Source organism: Fundulus heteroclitus, chromosome 14 (assembly GCF_011125445.2).
Source record: "Fundulus heteroclitus isolate FHET01 chromosome 14, MU-UCD_Fhet_4.1, whole genome shotgun sequence".
Lineage (NCBI taxonomy): Eukaryota > Metazoa > Chordata > Actinopteri > Cyprinodontiformes > Fundulidae > Fundulus > Fundulus heteroclitus.
This window is the reverse complement of record NC_046374.1, coordinates 34,298,732-34,316,673: the sequence shown is the minus strand read 5'-3', so window position 1 is coordinate 34,316,673 and position 17,942 is coordinate 34,298,732. Positions and strand designations below refer to the sequence as shown.

At 40.1% G+C, this 17,942-nt stretch overlaps 2 protein-coding genes and 1 long non-coding RNA gene across 3 annotated transcripts in view; 2 read left to right on the top strand and 1 right to left on the bottom strand.

The window, feature by feature from the left end:
- Positions 1-1,184: 1,184 nt before the first annotated feature.
- Positions 1,185-3,822, top strand: LOC118565772. Its single transcript, XM_036146740.1, has 3 exons — positions 1,185-2,315; positions 2,923-3,141; positions 3,589-3,822. The coding sequence occupies exons 1-3, from the start codon at positions 1,573-1,575 to the stop codon at positions 3,794-3,796; spliced, it is 1,170 nt and encodes a 389-aa protein (XP_036002633.1). The 5' UTR covers positions 1,185-1,572; the 3' UTR covers positions 3,797-3,822.
- Positions 3,749-6,096, bottom strand: LOC118565773. The gene is made up of 3 exons (XR_004932597.1): positions 5,977-6,096; positions 5,141-5,277; positions 3,749-4,766 (listed from the first exon to the last, which is right to left on the bottom strand). It is a non-coding gene; the product is annotated as an uncharacterized LOC118565773 (long non-coding RNA).
- A 5,104-nt stretch (positions 6,097-11,200) lies between these two features.
- The window catches only part of LOC105919681 (endonuclease domain-containing 1 protein-like), a 36,562-nt gene continuing 29,820 nt past the window's right edge, over positions 11,201-17,942 (top strand). The window contains exons 1-2 of the mRNA XM_036146739.1: positions 11,201-11,617; positions 12,769-12,794. Coding sequence (XP_036002632.1) covers positions 11,496-11,617; positions 12,769-12,794 — 148 coding nt within the window. The 5' untranslated portion in view covers positions 11,201-11,495. The remainder of the gene's footprint in view (positions 11,618-12,768; positions 12,795-17,942) is intronic.

Genomic DNA, 17,942 nt, shown 5'->3' with positions numbered 1-17,942 from the left:
CTGGCCTCCCTAAATTGTGTACGTGAATGGTTGTTTGTCCTGTCTGTCTCTGAGTTGCCCTGCCTGTCCAGGGTGAACCCCGCCTGTCACCCATTGAACACTGGTGATAGGCACCAGCAACCCTCGTGACCCCATGAAGCATAAGTGAGATAGATGGATTGATAGAATACAGCTGGTAATTTCAAAGCACCACCTAGTGGTGATATATCAGCTATTGCTCCTTTAAATGAGCAGGTGAAATTTCACCACTAGATGGTGCTGTAGACCAAAACAAGATGTTTGATAAGCTGCGTCTCTCTGTACCTCGCTACAAACAGCCACCTGGCCCCTCCTTTCCCTTTGCGCCTTCTATGCGCATATTTGTAAAGGACAAAAACAGCAAAACAGCTTCACCTTTTAGGGGATCATGTCTGTTGAATAAGTAATTAACTCATAATTTTATAATGCTGTTATAATAACGTGTTCTCCAACCTTTTTGCTCCTATGCAGCACTGATGGTAGCATTTTATGGAGAGGGAGGGTCTTTTGAGTTAAGACACAGCGCTACAGGTTACCCTATCTCACTGTCAGTTTCCAGTAACCCAAACCCAGCATAAAACCTGCCCAGCTTAAAAGAAAAAAACAAGCCCACATCTCAAACTCTCTCATGTTAAAAGCACAGAACTATTAAACACATAAGAACATGCCATTAGCACACAACTGCGCTGAAGCAAAGAAAAAAACTTTGCATACGGCCTCCGAACAAAATGTACAATCAGACAACCAAATAACACACAAGATTTCTTTAACAATCATGGTATATCAACCGGAAAAGAAAAAAAAACACTTATAAATAGCTTCCCAACATGAGTTGTAAATCTACCTTAATATAAACTTAATTTCTCTCAGTATAGCTCAATTAAACATTTCTCTTACATGCAGTCATGAAATATTTTAAAGTTGATCAGTAGAACTCAACACCTCTTGGGCGTTTACACTGACCAAACACTTGATTAACCATTATTCTTTTCTTGTTTTATTATAACAATCAATATTATTCATTATAAATACTATTCATTGATGATGTCAGATGAGGCTTTGATGATATCATCTTGGAAGGACAAGCGTATCTCCAGATTGTTCACAAGGCTTTGTAAGAACTGGTCTGGATTGATGGACTTCCGCTTTGCTTTTGTTTTCTACGGTGGCCGTGAGGTGCAAAACACTTCAACATTAGCGAAACACCTACAAACTTTGAAACACCTACAAACTTTAATGAAGCACAATTACAAAAGCACCGTGACATTAACGAAACCCCTACAACATTAACAAAAGTGCTACAACATTAACGAAAGCACTACAAACTTTATTGAAGCGCAATTACAAAAGCACTGTAACATTGACGAAACCCCTACAACATTACGAAAGCGCTACAACATTACAAAACCCCCACAACATTACGAAAGCGCTACAACATTAGCAAACCGGAAGAGGTACGTCCCAGTGGGAAACCTAAGACGTCGTTGATTGGACGACAGCTCGTTTTACTTTTGAACCGGAAGTTATTCTGGGTTTAACGTGTTTTTTAAAAACATGAACATTCTTGGTGATCCAAACCTGTCTACTACTATTGCAGAGTATTTTGAGTCAGGACATACATATGACGTGATACTGGACATGCTCCGGACCAACCACGGAGTGTCAGTTAGTTTGCGTTCACTAAAGACTCATTTGAAAGAAGGAGGGCTGCGTAGAAGAGGTAACTACTCTCCTCTTTCGGAAGTGAGGCGTGCCATTATGACCGAGCTGAGAGGACCAGGGCAATTATTTGGCTACCGGACCATGTGGCAAGTTCTCAAACAAAAACACAACCTGCGTGTCAAACGTGATGTTGTAATGAGACTGCTAAGGCAGCTGAATCCTCAAGGCATCGCACTGAGGACTCGCCGGAGATTTACAAGACGCACGTATCACTCTATGGGACCCAATTACATATGGCATGTAGACGGTTACGACAAACTGAAGCCATTCGGCTTGGCCATCTCAGGATGCATTGATGGTTTTTCGAGAAGAATGATGTGGCTTGTTTGTGGAGCAACAAACAACAATCCTTCTGTCATTGCCCATCATTATATAAACTGTGTCAAGAGTATTGGTGTGATACCAATGAGACTACGAACAGACCTCGGCACAGAGAACGGGACTGTGGCAGCAATACAGTGTACCCTCCGCCATGCGCATACGGATTATTATGCCGGGTCATCAAGCCATAGTTACGGATCATCCACAGGGAATCAACGCATCGAGTCATGGTGGTCCTTTTTCCGAAGAGGAAGGTGGGTCCTTTTTTTCCTCAAATGTGAAGTACAGCGAAAGCCAAAAGTAAATACTCTTTGTGTGAAAAACAAGGTTCTGTTGACTTTTGTAACGTACACCTAAACGATATGTTAGTTAAGCAACTTTTGCTGGTTCCGCTCTAAGTACAATACATATCTGTGATATTAATTTTAGTATTACACATAGGTGGGTAGAGTACTCAAAATCGTAATGGAGTAATAGATGCAACGTAATTTTACTGTTTTACTGCTTTGTGGCAGCTAGTTCTAAGGTTGTTTGCTTATTGTTGTCATGCCAACTCCATAGGAAGTGCCTATGAAGTTGCCAGTCACATGGCTGTCATATTGCCAGTAAAAATGCCATATTGAATTTGTCTCAAACATTTATTTTCATAGGGCTTTAGCAAATGTTTTGTTTCCAAATTAGAATTTGTTTTTGGCAACAGATCCAATACATTTTTTATTTTGTACGTGGAAAGCAGGACACTGTATTGTTTGACATACATTTATAGCATGCTTTCAATGTTATGGACATGGACAAGGACAGTCTTTTAATCATCTTAATATGAAAAAGAACTGAACCGTTTCTAATTCTATGTATCTTCAGGTCTCAGTTTTGGATGGACCTGTTTGGAGATTTGAGAGACTCCGGAAACTTCAACGGAAGCCATGAGCACCAGTGCTTGCTCAGATTCTGCTTCACCAGAGTTCTTCAGAAAGACCTGAATGAATGTAAAGATCTCTGGAATAACCACAGGATCCGGCCAAGCAGACTTGCATCATGTCCTGGTGGGATTCCAAACGAACTCTATCTCTTGCCTCACAGGTAATTGACATCTTCACAAATAGAAAAAAATGGTTGACATTACACAATAATGCGTAAGTGCTGTTAGTACAAGTTAAGACATCTATGTACAAGTAAGCTATAGCTGTTACTGTACAGTGTATCACAAAAGTAAGTACATCCCTCACCAGTGGTGGTTCCACACCAAATTTATCAGGGGGACCAGTGTTTTCTCACAGGGGCACAGAACAAATGATTGAGAAAAAACCTAAACAGGTCAATATGTCATAGTTTAATCTATTAAGTAAATCACAGAGCCAATTTTTGCTCTGGAAATGCAGGTTGCAGACTTATACCGAGTCATATAGCCAGCAAAAAAAAAGGCAATTCCAATTACTTGTACTATATTTAGTACAAGTAATTGGAATTGCCAAGTAATTGTGACATATGTGTCACAATTCTATTATTAATTCTATTCTGACTTTGCAGATATGGTTCAAGAGATTGTGGCTTTCCTGTTGAGGACAGCGATCTGGATGTTTTCCCAGAAGCAAGTCAGGTGACAGAGTTGTGTGGTGATAAAGACATTGAGGAATACCTACAGCAAGCATTGCAACAACATGGACAACAGCAGTCACAAGACTGGGAGTCAGCTATGGAACTGTATTTATTGCTCAAACACACAGCGAGGCTGTGAACAACAAAAGCCAGAATCCAATCTTTTAATATTTTGTCTCCTGTTGATTTTTCTTAAATAAAACCTCATTGTTATACAGAACAGAAACAAAGTGTATTAAACTTTTTTATACACCAAATTGTGCATTCAGTCTGAACTTAGATGAAATTTCCACACATTAAACTCTTAATTCAAGTCTAGATATAAATCTACATTTACAGATCTATTTTTTTTTAAATTGCTTATAGCTATGTCTAGGTGGCAAAGTCTTGCTATAATCTTTTAAATTATGGTAAGAAAAACATCAAAAACAAAAATACATAGTTTGCACAAAGGGATTGTGCTGATAGCAATTTCTAAACTATCACTTTATAAGGGAAATCATATCTAATCTTTTGAGAAATTAGGGCAAGGTTTTGCCACTCTGAATTAGACAGCAACATGGTCTGGCCCATGGAGTAACTGTAACAAAATTAGCTGAATCGCAACAGAATTAAAACAAGACTGCCAAGAAATTTTCAGTAGCATCCGAATCCCGCAGCATTTTGTATTCCAAAGTCCATGTTAGCCCTAAAAGCAGCATAAGATTCAGAAAGTGGTAATTTTGGTGTATTTGCACAGGTGTTCGCAACAGGAAAGGGTGAGTCACTCAAAAACTCCAGATGTGGGGATGGCATCATGCCCGCTGGTGGAATTGCTGCGAGACCTGTAGCAAACATCATATCCTTTGATAGGGCTTGCCAAGTTCAGCCTTATAGGCTGCAAGGGTAAAAGGCGTCTGTGTCCCAGGAATATTAATAACCTCTGTCCCATCTGGGTACAGAAGGAGGAAAGGTCCATCTTTCAAATATTGGTTAAAGTCCTTCATTTTTTTAACTGCAAGACTGAGCAGAGGTGTGGGAGAGACATCCGGGTTTGTTAGCAGAGTAATAGTTCTTCCACGTTGAGGCTTTAGACAATTCTTCTGAATGGCCATCAAGCCAATATTTATCTGAAACAAAAAAAGTAGATATATGTTGAAGACTGAGCAATGTTTTTTTTAAAAAGTCAATTTTTTTGCTTTTTGTTATTAATTACTCCTGTATTATATTACAATATCATCCAAATAGAACCATTAACTATTTAGATGAGTCATTTCCAAGATTTTACTTTTGAACTTCTGATTTGGATACAAACAGAATGGTTGGAAAATTATTACTCAAATATTAATCGGTAGATAATTTACTGTTTTGACTGATCATTAATTGATAGTTTACTGTTACTGTTAAACAATTATTCTCTATAGCTTTACTACGTGGAACTTTCTTTAAGCAAGTGTATTATTTAAAAGCTGCTTGTTTTTGGTCGGAGCCATACCAAACCTACCCGAACTTTAAGTTTGTCCTTTTGCTTTAATCCCTTTCTCCCAAGAGAATACTTTTGTCGCTCCTCGTTTTTCTTTTTTCTGTATTCAAGGAAGGTGCTGAGGGCTGGTGTAGGGCAGGATGGGACAGACTGTTGTGCTAGAAGTAAAGAAAATAAAAAATGTTGCACATCACATTCATGCTAACATAGGTTATGTATTACATACTGCAGTAAGGCTAGCACAACTCAAAATTGAGTGTGGGTAGCTTGATTGCAGTGCAAAAGAACCAGAACGACACAAATTACCCCAGAAGTAGTGCCCACGGCTGTAACAGACCTTACTATATGTTGCTAATACAAGACTGCTGTATTATATCGATTTGTGTACTTTTAATTGCATTAACAAATAAATGACAGTGGAGACGGTGTGGTAGTGATGGGTCGATGAGGCGTTGCGCCGCTACTGTGTCACTGAATACTGACACCTGATGGACCTTAAAAATCCCTGCAGGCAACCAAGTTGACACACTAAACTGACACTGATTTGATGACCTAGCATACACAATAATACAATTTAAGTCATTATTTGTTGCATGTATTATTTTAGAAGAACATTTATATTTAAAATATCTAGGACTTTTTTGGCTAAAGTCTAAAAATAATCTGAACCTGTATCATAACATAATAACCCTTTAAGTAAACATATGAGTGAATATGGTTGTAGACTAGCATTTCCCCCCTGTTTAATTCAAACAACAAAACAAAAAACGACACATTGGCGTTTCTGGACCCACCAACGATAGCAAGTTACTACAGCCATAAGAAATCTAAATCTTTCTTTATGCTTATTAACTTACTTGAACATTGTGGAGTATCCTCCGGACAAACTTCAAGCCTCTTGCCACAACTGCTGCAAAAGTTTGGTGACGGCTCGACCAGCTCTTTTCCACAGTTTGAGCAAAACATAGCGACGTGACCGACGTGACCTGCTTGCTTTGCTTTTCATTCAAACGAAGCACACACCAGAATAACTTCCGGTTCAAAAGTAAAACGAGCTGTCGTCCAATCAACGACGTCTTAGGTTTCCCACTGGGACGTACCTCTTCCGGTTTGCTAATGTTGTAGCGCTTTCGTAATGTTGTGGGGGTTTTGTAATGTTGTAGCGCTTTCGTAATGTTGTAGGGGTTTCGTCAATGTTACAGTGCTTTTGTAATTGCGCTTCAATAAAGTTTGTAGTGCTTTCGTTAATGTTGTAGCACTTTTGTTAATGTTGTAGGGGTTTCGTTAATGTCACGGTGCTTTTGTAATTGTGCTTCATTAAAGTTTGTAGGTGTTTCAAAGTTTGTAGGTGTTTCGCTAATGTTGAAGTGTTTTGCACCTCACGGCCACCGTAGTTTTCAGTGCTGTAGACCGATACTCCCCAGTTTTTTTGCTTCAAAGGACTCACTATATTCTTCACCTGGACTCTCTTTAAATGAATAGATCACTCTGAGCGTTTCAGCAGATTCTCTGCTCTGAGCAGAGTTATCTAACGAGACTGAAGCTCCTGTGACAGGAAACATAGTTCATGGAGATACATGAGCCCAAGGTCACAAATAATTTCTGGACTTTGCACATGGTCAGGTAAACCTCTGTACATTTGCCTCTCTTTGGTGGGCCTCATCACAGTAAGCCTTTTTTAAAATACTGCACCAGAGCTCCCAGGGATGTCCAAACAGCAGGAACAGTCAGAAAGCTACTGGCCACCCAGAGTACATCCAAGATTCTGCCAATGTGAAGAAGTTGGGAGCCTGCTTCAGCTGCTGCATTTATGAGTTCATAAATACAGAGAATATAGCTTCTGAATAAAAGTTTTGAAGTGATTGACCGAGTTTACCTCATCAACTGCATCTGACACAGCAAACTAAAGTCTATGGTTCATACAGTGCCATATAAATAGCTTTGGGAATCTCCATAGTGTTTTTTTCCCAATCCACCTCTCATATCTTTCAATCCTTATGTAATTGTGTCTGTGTTGTGTGCACCTGCCTGTGTCAGGATTCTGGAGGCCGTGCTGTTTTCTCCCACAGGTGGCTTGAGTTGACTAGTGGGCGTGGCCCGCACCTGCTGCTCGTTGTGGCAGTCCAGGCTGGCGCTTAAAGGGAGCACTCAGAGAGCTGAAGGACGCCAGAGTGTTAAACCGTGATGGTACACCTAGTGGCTACTGTCCTACGACAGTTCCTCGTCCCTGAGAGTTTGACATCACAGAAACCTCGTTCTAACTTTGTCTCCTGTCTCTCATAGTTTGCTTCATCTTGGATTACTCACCAGTTGTGTCTTCGAGCGCTGAGGACTGGTTCCTGAATCCCGCTGCTCGGATTCTGCTCTGACGTTCCCCTCGAGCCCTCTTGGTATTATCAAGCCGGACAAGAGACCCTGTCCCCTGGATTCGCTCTGGTTCCTTCAGCTGCTCTTAACCCGTCTCCGCTGTGGTGCTGCTCAGGCTCCCTGCTATCGTTCCATCTGCAGGCCCACCTACCGCTCAGTCACTGTAACCAATCGGAAAAGCAGAGTGCTGCAGGATCCGACCTTCCACTCATCCTCCCCGGATAGGTTTATCTTTCTTGGCGATCAGCGAGCAATAGCAGCACAGAATATTTCCCCGATCCGACTCACGCTAACCTGTCTCTTCTCTCTCTGCGGTACCCCAACTCTGACGTTCTGTTCCTCATTTGTGGCTCTCATCGTGAGCCATTACCCGTGTGCAGCCTACTAGTCTGTGGCTCACTTCGTGAACTATAATCCGTTTGCTGTCTAAAATAAACATCTTAAACTGCTTCTTGTCTCCCAGCCGTGCCTGCATGTGGGCCAAACACCTAAAAACCACGACAGCCTGTTGCTTTAATTCTATAAATTTCCCTTTGTGGGATAAATAAAGGATTAGCTAATGTTATCTTACTTAAACAACACTTTTAATGGGATGAATGTACTGGGTTCTTTCAAGGTCTTAATTACACTTTCTGTCGGGGCAATGAGAGAAGTTTCGTCTCCTCTCTCCGTTTCTGTCGATCTACGTTTGTTGCTCATGGTTTTTCATGTGCCTATATAAATTTGTTGTATTTCCACTGCATTTAACCAGCTTTTTACAAACCATACAGCTTACTTTAATTTGCGGTATTGAAATATAGCCAAACGGCACTTTTTTACCTCTTCGGGTTTTTCTCTCTCTATGTCTCTCTGCGTCTGAGCAGCAGCGCGGTTGTCTGTGTGTTGAGTGGAGAGAGAGCTGAGTGGGCGGGCCAGGCTGAGCCTGCGTGATGATTGGCTGTTGCCGCTGAGTCATGTGATGCTACAAGAGAAAAAAGGGGGAGCAGCAAAGTGCTGTGACACAGACGGGGAGACTGGTGAATCTGTGTAGAAGTGAGGGTATGCAACGTTGACAGAAAAAAAGGTGGGTATACACCGTATACCCTGGACTACACCCCTGAACGTAACTTATTTACATCATAACCTCAATATTTTCAGTTGGTAATTTATTTTTACTCGCCAGTCTTTTAGTTCCTTTATCTTTTTGACATTAATGCACACTCACCTGTCAGCGTTTTCCTGGAATTACCTGCTTGTATAAAGCAAACAAAATGACAAACATGAAATGGAGGAAAAAAGGTGGATAAACCTGAACTGGACAGCAGCGCTGCTCACAGCTCTGGGAGGAGAATAACGTGTTGAATGATAAATTGGTCCCTGGATCACAGCGCAGATACACGGACTCTGAAGCTGCTTTTACACACCAGCCTGGAAAGTGAGAAGCGCTCCGTGCAGCGATTTAAAAGTGAGGAGTTTGCATCACGCAAGCAAACTTCTTGATCACCTGTCAGGCTCCTGACATCAACATGTAATACAGGAAATACTTTCTTACTTCTTTTATATATATATATTCTTTGTAAATTTCTCAATTTTTTATTTATGATTCTTCAATATTTTTTACTATTATTTATTTATCCTCAATAAAATGATTAACCCATCAGGTTGCTAATTTCCTTCTATGCGGATGACAAAGTTTATCTTGTCTAAATATTATTAATTGTATGATCGTTAAGTAGGTTTATGTGCTCATTTCCTCCACTGTTCAGGTGGTGGATGAGCCAATCAGCTCTCTCCATTTCCACCATCTTCCTGCTTCAGACACTCTTAAAGTCCTCACTCCTAACATTTTGTCACTTTAGGAGCTCTCTGAAGACCTTTGTGAATAACGTTTATCTCACTGAGGTAAAATTGTTAGAAAAATCTTAGAACTCAGGAAAGATTTTCCCTAAACCGACGTCACTAAGCGCTACTTCTAGTTAAGATTCTTTGTGAGCATGGACCCTGGTTCCTGATGTAAAAGGATAAGCCTCGTTGAATGTTTTGTGTCTAAGTTTGCTGATATTGCGTGTTTTGGGCCTTTTAGATTTTAACCTGATGTGTTTCTGTTTTATCTCTCCGTCTGCAGAGACCAGAGGAGCGTCCCTCCTTCTCGGAGCTTTGCCTCAGGCTCTCTGACATCTTGGAGGACGACGTTCTTCCCTCCACCTGATTACCCAGACTCCTCCTTGTCGCTGAAGGAAAAGAAAGAAGCTGCTCTGAACAGTTGTCACAAAGTGCCGTTTGTTGCGGCGCCGCGGTACTTTAGTGTTTTTAACACAGGAAAGCTGCTCTACGTGTCAGCAGCCGTCCACCGACCACTTCTGCTTATCAGCTGTTTCAGGACGGCTAACATGAACCGACAGCATGCACTGACACTCAACCAGCTCTCATGACGGACAAGTTCACCCACGCATGCTAAAATTAAATTTTTTTTTTTTTCAAATAAATATCTTTTACAAAGCATTTTTGTATTTCTTTCTCTTGGCCCGAGTTTTTACTTAAGAGTTAGAGAATCTGTGAAGTCGAGCTGTGGAGCAGTGTTCACTGCGGGACGGTGGGTTGGCTTATACTTCACTTTATACGTTTTACACAGAGGATTAAAGGTTTTTCTATCGTCTGGAAAGAGAATTGAATTTAATTGCAAACCCCAGAGAAGCTCTATGAAGTATCATCGACAGGAACTTGAGGGATGCCAGAGCCAATTAGACGGCCTGATGTTGGCTATCAAAGCAACCTCAGCTTCCTGAACACCTCAGCAGAACCACTGCCACGCTACACTGATGCACGAATTCATGCAAAAGGAGCCCAACCCAGTACTGAGGGCAGATGGAGCACAGTGGATGGACTTACCTGTTAGTGGGCCACATTTATAGTAAAATAGCTATTTTTTTTATCGGTCTTGGGATACTTTTTTTTTCCAGAGAGCCTTAATTAGTGGTTGTGTTCCCTTTAAGGCATTTCTATTAATAAGTAAGTTCATAAGGTCAAATGAATAAGTCTAAAAACATTTGTTATTAAAAAATGATTAGAAGTTGTTTGGACGAACAGTTCATGCTCTTTATAAGTTTATATTAAAAATATTGTCAGTAAATTCTACTTCCGGTTCCGGTGACGCACTTCAGTATTGCAGGTGTTGCTAGAAAAACAAAGATTCACAAGCAACAAGCAGTAAAGGAACGTTATCCGATACCATGCACTCCAATATCAGGCGGGATATTACTTTAGTGAGCTTGAAGCACTTCATTTGTGTATGTAAGTCTCTATGCATTGATATTGTATATTCTCTGTCATTTTATTTTTCACCACATGTTCATGAAGACAATTAAATAAGTTTCAGCTAAACTCCAGGGTCTTCATTTGTGGTTTAACTTAGTATCATATGTCACAGCTAACAACGCCAGACCAGGTGTACCTACTATGAAGATAAAAGAGAGAGAACAAAAAGATAAAACCTGAAATGACGACAAGCAATGCAAAACTGGAGAACAGTAGGAGAACTCAGTAGAGTGAGAAAAATAGACCCTGATGTCCTCCAGCAGCCTAAGCCTATCACAGCATAACTATAGAGGTAGCTCAGGGTAACATGAGCCACTCTGACTATAAGCTTTGTCAAAAAGGAAAGTTTTAAGATTAGTCTTAAAAGTAGACGGGGTGTCTGCCTCACGGACCAAAACTGGGAGTTGGTTATCATGGAAACATCTCGATGTCTGCAAGGCTTCAGTCGGAGTCGCATGGGTTGAAGCCACGAAGCCTCCTGACTGGCAGCCAAATCCGTTACCATGACACTGCACATAAACACATAAAATCAAGAACGTGACATCTTTGACCTTTGTTAAGTTCCTTCGATACTAAATGTTTTTCCACCCGATTCTAAAATCGGACATTTCTTTGAACCCTTTAACCAGCAACTCTGAGAATATTAATCATGAAGTTCAGAGAAAAGAGAAATGGAAAAACTTAATTTCCTAGAAGCCGTTTTACTTCGTCTCAAATGAAGTGTGATCTTCTTATCGAGAGAATTAGACCACAACTTCTTGTCCTGTTTGAGGAAGTGTGCTTCATTTCTTCACTTAAAGCAGAGCAAAGACGGTCTCGACAGTCTCTTGAAAACTGGTGAGTTATATAACTGGATATTACAAATTAGCTTGTTACTCCAATCATAAATATAAAGAAAATATTTATGGTTGCTCTTGTTAAATATTTAAGGAAATCTATTTATTTTTATAGTTTTATTAAAACCATTTCTGGTTCATTCTGTGAGTTTACCAGAGTGATTCCTTGTTTTGTAGTCTTCTGTCTAGATGGCAGGCACTAACCAGCCACTTTATTGGGTACAACTTGGTAGTTGACTCTGGCTCTACAACCCCTGGCAATAATTATAGAATTACTGGCCCTGGAGGATGTTCATTTAGTTGTTAAATTTTGTAGAAAAAAAAACAGACATGACACAAAACTAAAGTCATTTCAAATGGCAACTGCCTGGCTTTAAGAGACACTAAAAGAAATCAAGAAAAAAAATTTGGTAGTCAGTAACGGTTACTTTTTTAGACCAAGCACAGGGAAAAAAATATGGAATCATTCAATTCTGAGGAAACAATTATGGAATCATGAAGAACAAAAGAACACTCCAACACATTTCTAGTATTTTGTTGCACCACCTCAGGCTTTTATAACAGCTTGCAGTCTCTGAGGCACAGACCTAATGAGTGATAAACAGTACTCTTCATCAATCTGGCTCCAACTTTCTCTGATTGCTGTTGCCAGATCAGCTTTGCAGGTTGGAGCCTCGTCATGGAGCATTTTCTTCAACTTCCACCAAAGATTTTAAGTTGGATTAAGATCCGGACTATTTGCAGGCCATGACATTGACCTTACATCTTTTTGTTTTTTTTCAAGGAATGCTTTTACAGTTTTTGCTCTATGGCAAGCTGCATTATCATCATTTTAATTGATGGGATAAGAAAAGTGTCCTAAATCTCAATGTAAACTTCTGCATTTATTGAAGATGTAATGACGGCTATCTCTCCAGTGTCTTTACCTGACATGCAGCCCCATATCATCAATGACTGTGGAAATGTGCATGTTCTCTTCAGGCAGTCATCTTTATAAGTCTCATTGGAATGGCACCAAACAAAAGTTGCAGCATCATCACCTTTCCCAATGCAGAGTTGAGATTAATCACTAAATATGACTTTCATCCAGTCATCCACAGTCCACGATTGCTTTTCCTTAGCCCACTGTAATCTTGTTTTTTTTCTGTTTAGGACAGGGGGTTTCAAATTCATTGAAGGTGAGCCACCCTTGGAATAGGTGAGGATAACCAAGCCCCCCCCCCCCCCCCCCCCACACACACACACACACAAACACACACACACAAACACGCACAGGTCCCTGCAGTAAATGCATCTTTTTTTCTGTGTTCCTGCAATGCCGTGTTTCAAATACAACTGATAGCCCAATACATGTTTATTTATTGTATTTCTTTTAACACAGTACATTCATAAAAAAGGCCTATTCATAAAATATCCATCCAAATATTTCCATTTTACAGGCTAGTTTTACTGAAAAAATCACGAACAGAGGGCCTACTTTTAAAATTCATAAACAAATATTTTCAACGGCAGACAAACTGAACTAAACAGACGCCAAAGTCAAACTGAACTCACGTCAACAGGAGACGTCAACTGAAATAATAATAATAAAGATAACCTGAATTTAACAGACGTCAACATATTCCATATTCCGATTTACTTTTTAGGCTAATTATACACAATTTAAACCTATTGCTATTTTAACAACCAAGCATTTTATGAGATGTTATCTCTTATCTGATGTATTTCTGCTCTTTGGCGCATTGTTTTACCTTGTGTTAAAGAGTTCTTTAAATAATGATGATGAGAAAAGAGACAAAAACATTTTTCACACCTACCTTAGTAACTCGTAGATACGGAAGAGGACTAGGGCCACTCAAAATAAAAAAAATAAAATAAAAAAGTCTACTCAATTCTGACTTTTTTCTCAGAATTCTGAGATTAAAGTCAGAATTGAGTAGACTTTTTTTTTTTTGAGTGGCCCTAATCCTTTTACGTACTTAGTAACTCAAATATTTTAGTCTAAATATTTTAGACTAAATATTTTAGACTAAATATTTTAGGCAAAAATACTAAACTTTTTATTTGTTTTTCTTTTTTTTCTTCAATCCCACCATAATGTTTAGTAATTTCTGCCAAAGGCAGCAGCATTTTTCCTCCATCCTTCTAAATGCAGTATTTGCAAGGAAAACAGACTAAAATATGACCAACGGAGTTACTTGTTCTTATATTAATGACATAAAAACATTTAAATATACAACTGTGGTTATTTGGCAGATTGATTGACAAAATTATGGGTGTTATGAACATTAAATCCAAAGATTTTGTCCAATGTATGGCTGATTTATTTGTTGTGGTCTCTTGTCATTCACACACAACAATAAACCGTGAGAGCCGATGTGAGTTTTGAAACTGCAAAGCTTTGTCTTAAGCGGAAGATCAAACGTGCATCTACAGTAAACAGCACAGCGTTCACAGACCAGTGTGATGCATTCGTGAGCGTCAGAAAGCTATGGTGCATTCAGGAGCATGGGACATTTCAAACTTACAAGGAAAGAGGCTTAAAACGGAACAGAACTTAACTCACGAGTGGTATAAATTTAACGTTTTTATATCATTAATATAAGAACAAGTAGCTCCTTTGGTCATTTTTAATCAGTTTTCCTCGTCGATATGCAGTTGTATAAAGCGAGACGTGCTCCCGCTACAGGGGGTGTATATCTTGGCAGGCATGCATCTTTTGGCATAACACAGATCGAGTGCGAGTAGAGATGGAACTGAGCGCGAGGACAGTGGGTTAAGAAGAGTTTTTATTAATTGTATTTAGTCCATTTAGTTTTAATGATGGCTGTCGTTTAGCTTTTCTGAATGTAAATCCTATTTCCTTTAGGCGGTGTCTTACAGTTCGGTCACAGACGTTGACTCCAGTTTCTTCCCATTCGTTCCTCATGTGTTGTGAATTTTCGGTTTTTCAGAGATATTGCTTTAGCTTTTCTGTCTTGAAGCTTGCCTTTAACAACCTTCCCATGTCGTTTGTTTTTGGTCCAGATTTTAGACACAGCTGACTGTGAACAACCAACATCTTTTGCAGCATTGCGTGATGATTTACCCTCTTTTAAGAGTTTGATAATCCTCTCCTTTGTTTCAATTGACATCTCTGGTGTTGGAGCCATGATTCATGTTCAGCTCTCCAAGGTGTCATCACTCCTTTTTAGATGTGGACTAACAAGCAGGTCTAATTTGAAGCAGGTGTTAGTTTTGGTGATGGAAATTTACAAGGAGATTCCATCATATTTTCCTCAGAATTGAGTGATTCCATTTTCTTCCTCTGCTTGGTCTAAAAAAAGTTACTGACTACCACTTTTAGTGTTTCTGAAAGCCAGACAGTTGCCATTTGAAATTTCTTTAGTTTTGTGTCATGTTGTTTTGTGAGATCATAGAACAGGGTCTGACTCTGCTTTGCCTTCAGAGCTGCCTCGGTTCTTAAAGGCATAATTTCCATTGGGTGCTGGTTACCTTCCTGGGACAATTTGGTCCATGGTGACCTAATGTCACGCAGTTGCTCCTAATTTATTGACTTCACATCAATTATGTGAACCTCCTGTGTCACCGCAGCTCAAAGGTTCTCGGTTGGACTGAGTTCTGGACACTAAGAAGTACACTGAACTCTCGTTCAGGTTCAAGAGGCCAGTTTGAGATGATTTGGGCTTTGAGACATGGTGTGTTATCTTGCTGGATCACGCAGTAAAGGAGCCTGTGTGAACTGTGCCTTTAATTTTCTGTTCTTAGCTGATAGGAGCTGTGGCGTCTCTGCATTTGGGTCCAGTGGGGCCAGGCGCCATGTTGCTGTGGAGCTCTATGTTCTCAATAATCAGTGGGACAGGATCGTTCTATGTAGAGTAATATTGTAAAAATACACAGATTCCCTTACAAATAAAGTTCCATTACAAACATTTGTCTCTATATATCTATGTCTGCCAGAAAACTGACACGCTCAGTAGTTAAATCCTCTTGAGGCGCCTGGATATTTGCCCACCAACGTTTGTTTGAATAATGAACATCAGAAATCACAATGAGCATGCCCAACACGCTCTCAGTAGACAGCTGTGGGGCACAAATACTAATATTAAAAAAATATTTGTTTCCCACCAAACCTATAAACTGGTAAATGGGTTGTACTTGTATAGCTCTTTATCAAATCTGACCACACCAAAGCGCTTTATACCACAGTCAGCCACCCATTTACGCACACATTCACATTAAAATGTCAGTACATTGAGTTGAAATTAAGTGTAAACTTGATTCTGATTGGGTTGTATTTTCTGTCAAGCAGAACCAAGACCGTATAGGTACCAGAATCACATGCCAACAAGATATCATTGACAACTCTTAAAAATGCTGATTCTGTATTATGACGTGTTTTGATCTACCATCTTTCATCTCCTCTGATCTAAGGACAAACTCAGAAGATGACGTCTCAGCAGGTGCGGAGCTTCCTGCCAGTTGCAGCTCTTCTCCTCCTCCTGTCCGTCCACACGTTGGCTGAGGTGGTGAAGTCGATGTCGGACTGTAGCCAGTTTTTCCTTGACCAAACTCCGCCACATATTCCAGGCATTTTGAAGGATGGGGAGATCCTCGATCAGGACCGATACAAACCCATATGCCAGACCTACGAGAACCAAAGGAGATTTGTCACTCTCTACGATACCAAAAACAAGATTCCAGTGTTTTCTGCTTTCAGGTTTGTTAAAGTAGTAGACACGAAGAAACCCGAAAACTGGTGGAGTATAGAACCACAGGTAGGTTTAAATCTGAAAGGATCACTCACACTTTACCAGTAAAAAAGGAACGAGATGTTTATTTCAGGCCTGGTGAGAAGAAACAAGAAAACGCTGAGTTACACAATATGGATGTCTTGATTTTGTGGAGTCCATTTCTAAAGACACCTTTCTCAATTATTCTGCTTTTCACAGCTGGAAAATGTAACTGCAGACAAGAACATGCAGCAAGGAGAGAAAGACAAGGAATACGACCACCAGGCTGGTGACGTAGATTACAGGGATAACAAAGGATTTGACAGGGGTCATTTATTTCCCAGCTCTTATGCCTCAACCTTAGATGATAAAATATCGACTTTTACCCTGACAAACATCGTTCCCCAAGTTACGTCCTTCAACCAGGGCAGCTGGTACAAGATGGAGCAGTGCGTCAAACGCATCATGGAGAAGCACTGCATCAACAGCCATGGTGATACCGAAGGCTTTGTGGTGACTGGAGCACAACCCAGCTCTGGTAGCTTCCTCAACAACAGGGTCAACATTCCCTCTGCACTCTGGTCGGCATTCTGCTGCTACAACGCCAAGAAGAAAGCATGGATTGCAAGCGCACACTGGGGCAACAACGTTGAAGAGTCCAAAAACAAAATTCTGGACACTATTACTCTGAAGGCCCTGTACCAGAAACTGAGCATGTCCAAGTCTGATTTTTTATTTTCGGGGACAAATTGTCCTCTCCAAACAACCGTCACCAAGTTTGACCCAAAAATGTAAGAAATCTGCCCCTGTTCACCAACCAAACCATTATTTCCACATGTTTTCCTTTAAAAGTGGATCAGATCGCTGCAGCTGATCCAGAACGCTGCTGCCCGCGTCCTCACTAAGACTAAGAAAGTAGAGAACATCCCCCCCAGTTCTAAAGTCCTTCCACTGGCTCCCTGTATCTCAGAGAATAGACTTTAAAATACTTCTGGTAGTCTATAAATCCCTGAATTAGCACCTAAATACATCACAGACTTGTTATCAGCGTATCAACCCTCCAGACCACTCGGGTCTTCTGGCTCCAGCCTGCTCTGCAGAACCAGAACCAGAACCAAACATGGAGAAGCAGCATTTAGTTCCTATGCCCCACTTATCTGGGAGAAACTTCCAGAAAACTGTAAAATGCTGAAAGCCTGAGTTCCTTTAAATCAAGATTAAAACCACATTTGTTTAGGATTGCCTTTAACTGTTCTAGTTAAACTGTTTTACTGAATTATCATTGGTTCAAGTTTGTAGTCCAACTGTTTTTAATGTTTGCTTTTAGTTTCTATTCTCCCATGTTCTATTTTGTTTTTATATTTTATCCCTATTTGCTTTTATTCTGTTTTATTTTCCTATATTCTAATCATGTAAAGCACTTTGCATTGCCTCTGTACTGAAATGAGCTAAACAAATAAATGCCTTGCCTCCTTATCCTCCTCTCATCTTCACTTTGTTCATAAACTCATATCATCACTGGGCATCGTGCTGAGCAGGACTGAACAGTGACAACGAAAAGCTGTGAATGCATAATGTTCTCAATACTACTAT

What these genes read in the sequence shown, in the direction of transcription:
- LOC118565772 (XM_036146740.1), top strand. Translation starts at nt 1,573, where the DNA reads ATGAACATTCTTGGTGATCCAAACCTGTCTACTACTATTGCAGAGTAT. An exon ending in TCCTTTTTCCGAAGAGGAAG is followed by an intron (nt 2,316 to 2,922) that starts GTGGGTCCTTTT and finishes ATGTATCTTCAG; the next exon opens with GTCTCAGTTTTGGATGGACC. An exon ending in CTCTATCTCTTGCCTCACAG is followed by an intron (nt 3,142 to 3,588) that starts GTAATTGACATC and finishes CTGACTTTGCAG; the next exon opens with ATATGGTTCAAGAGATTGTG.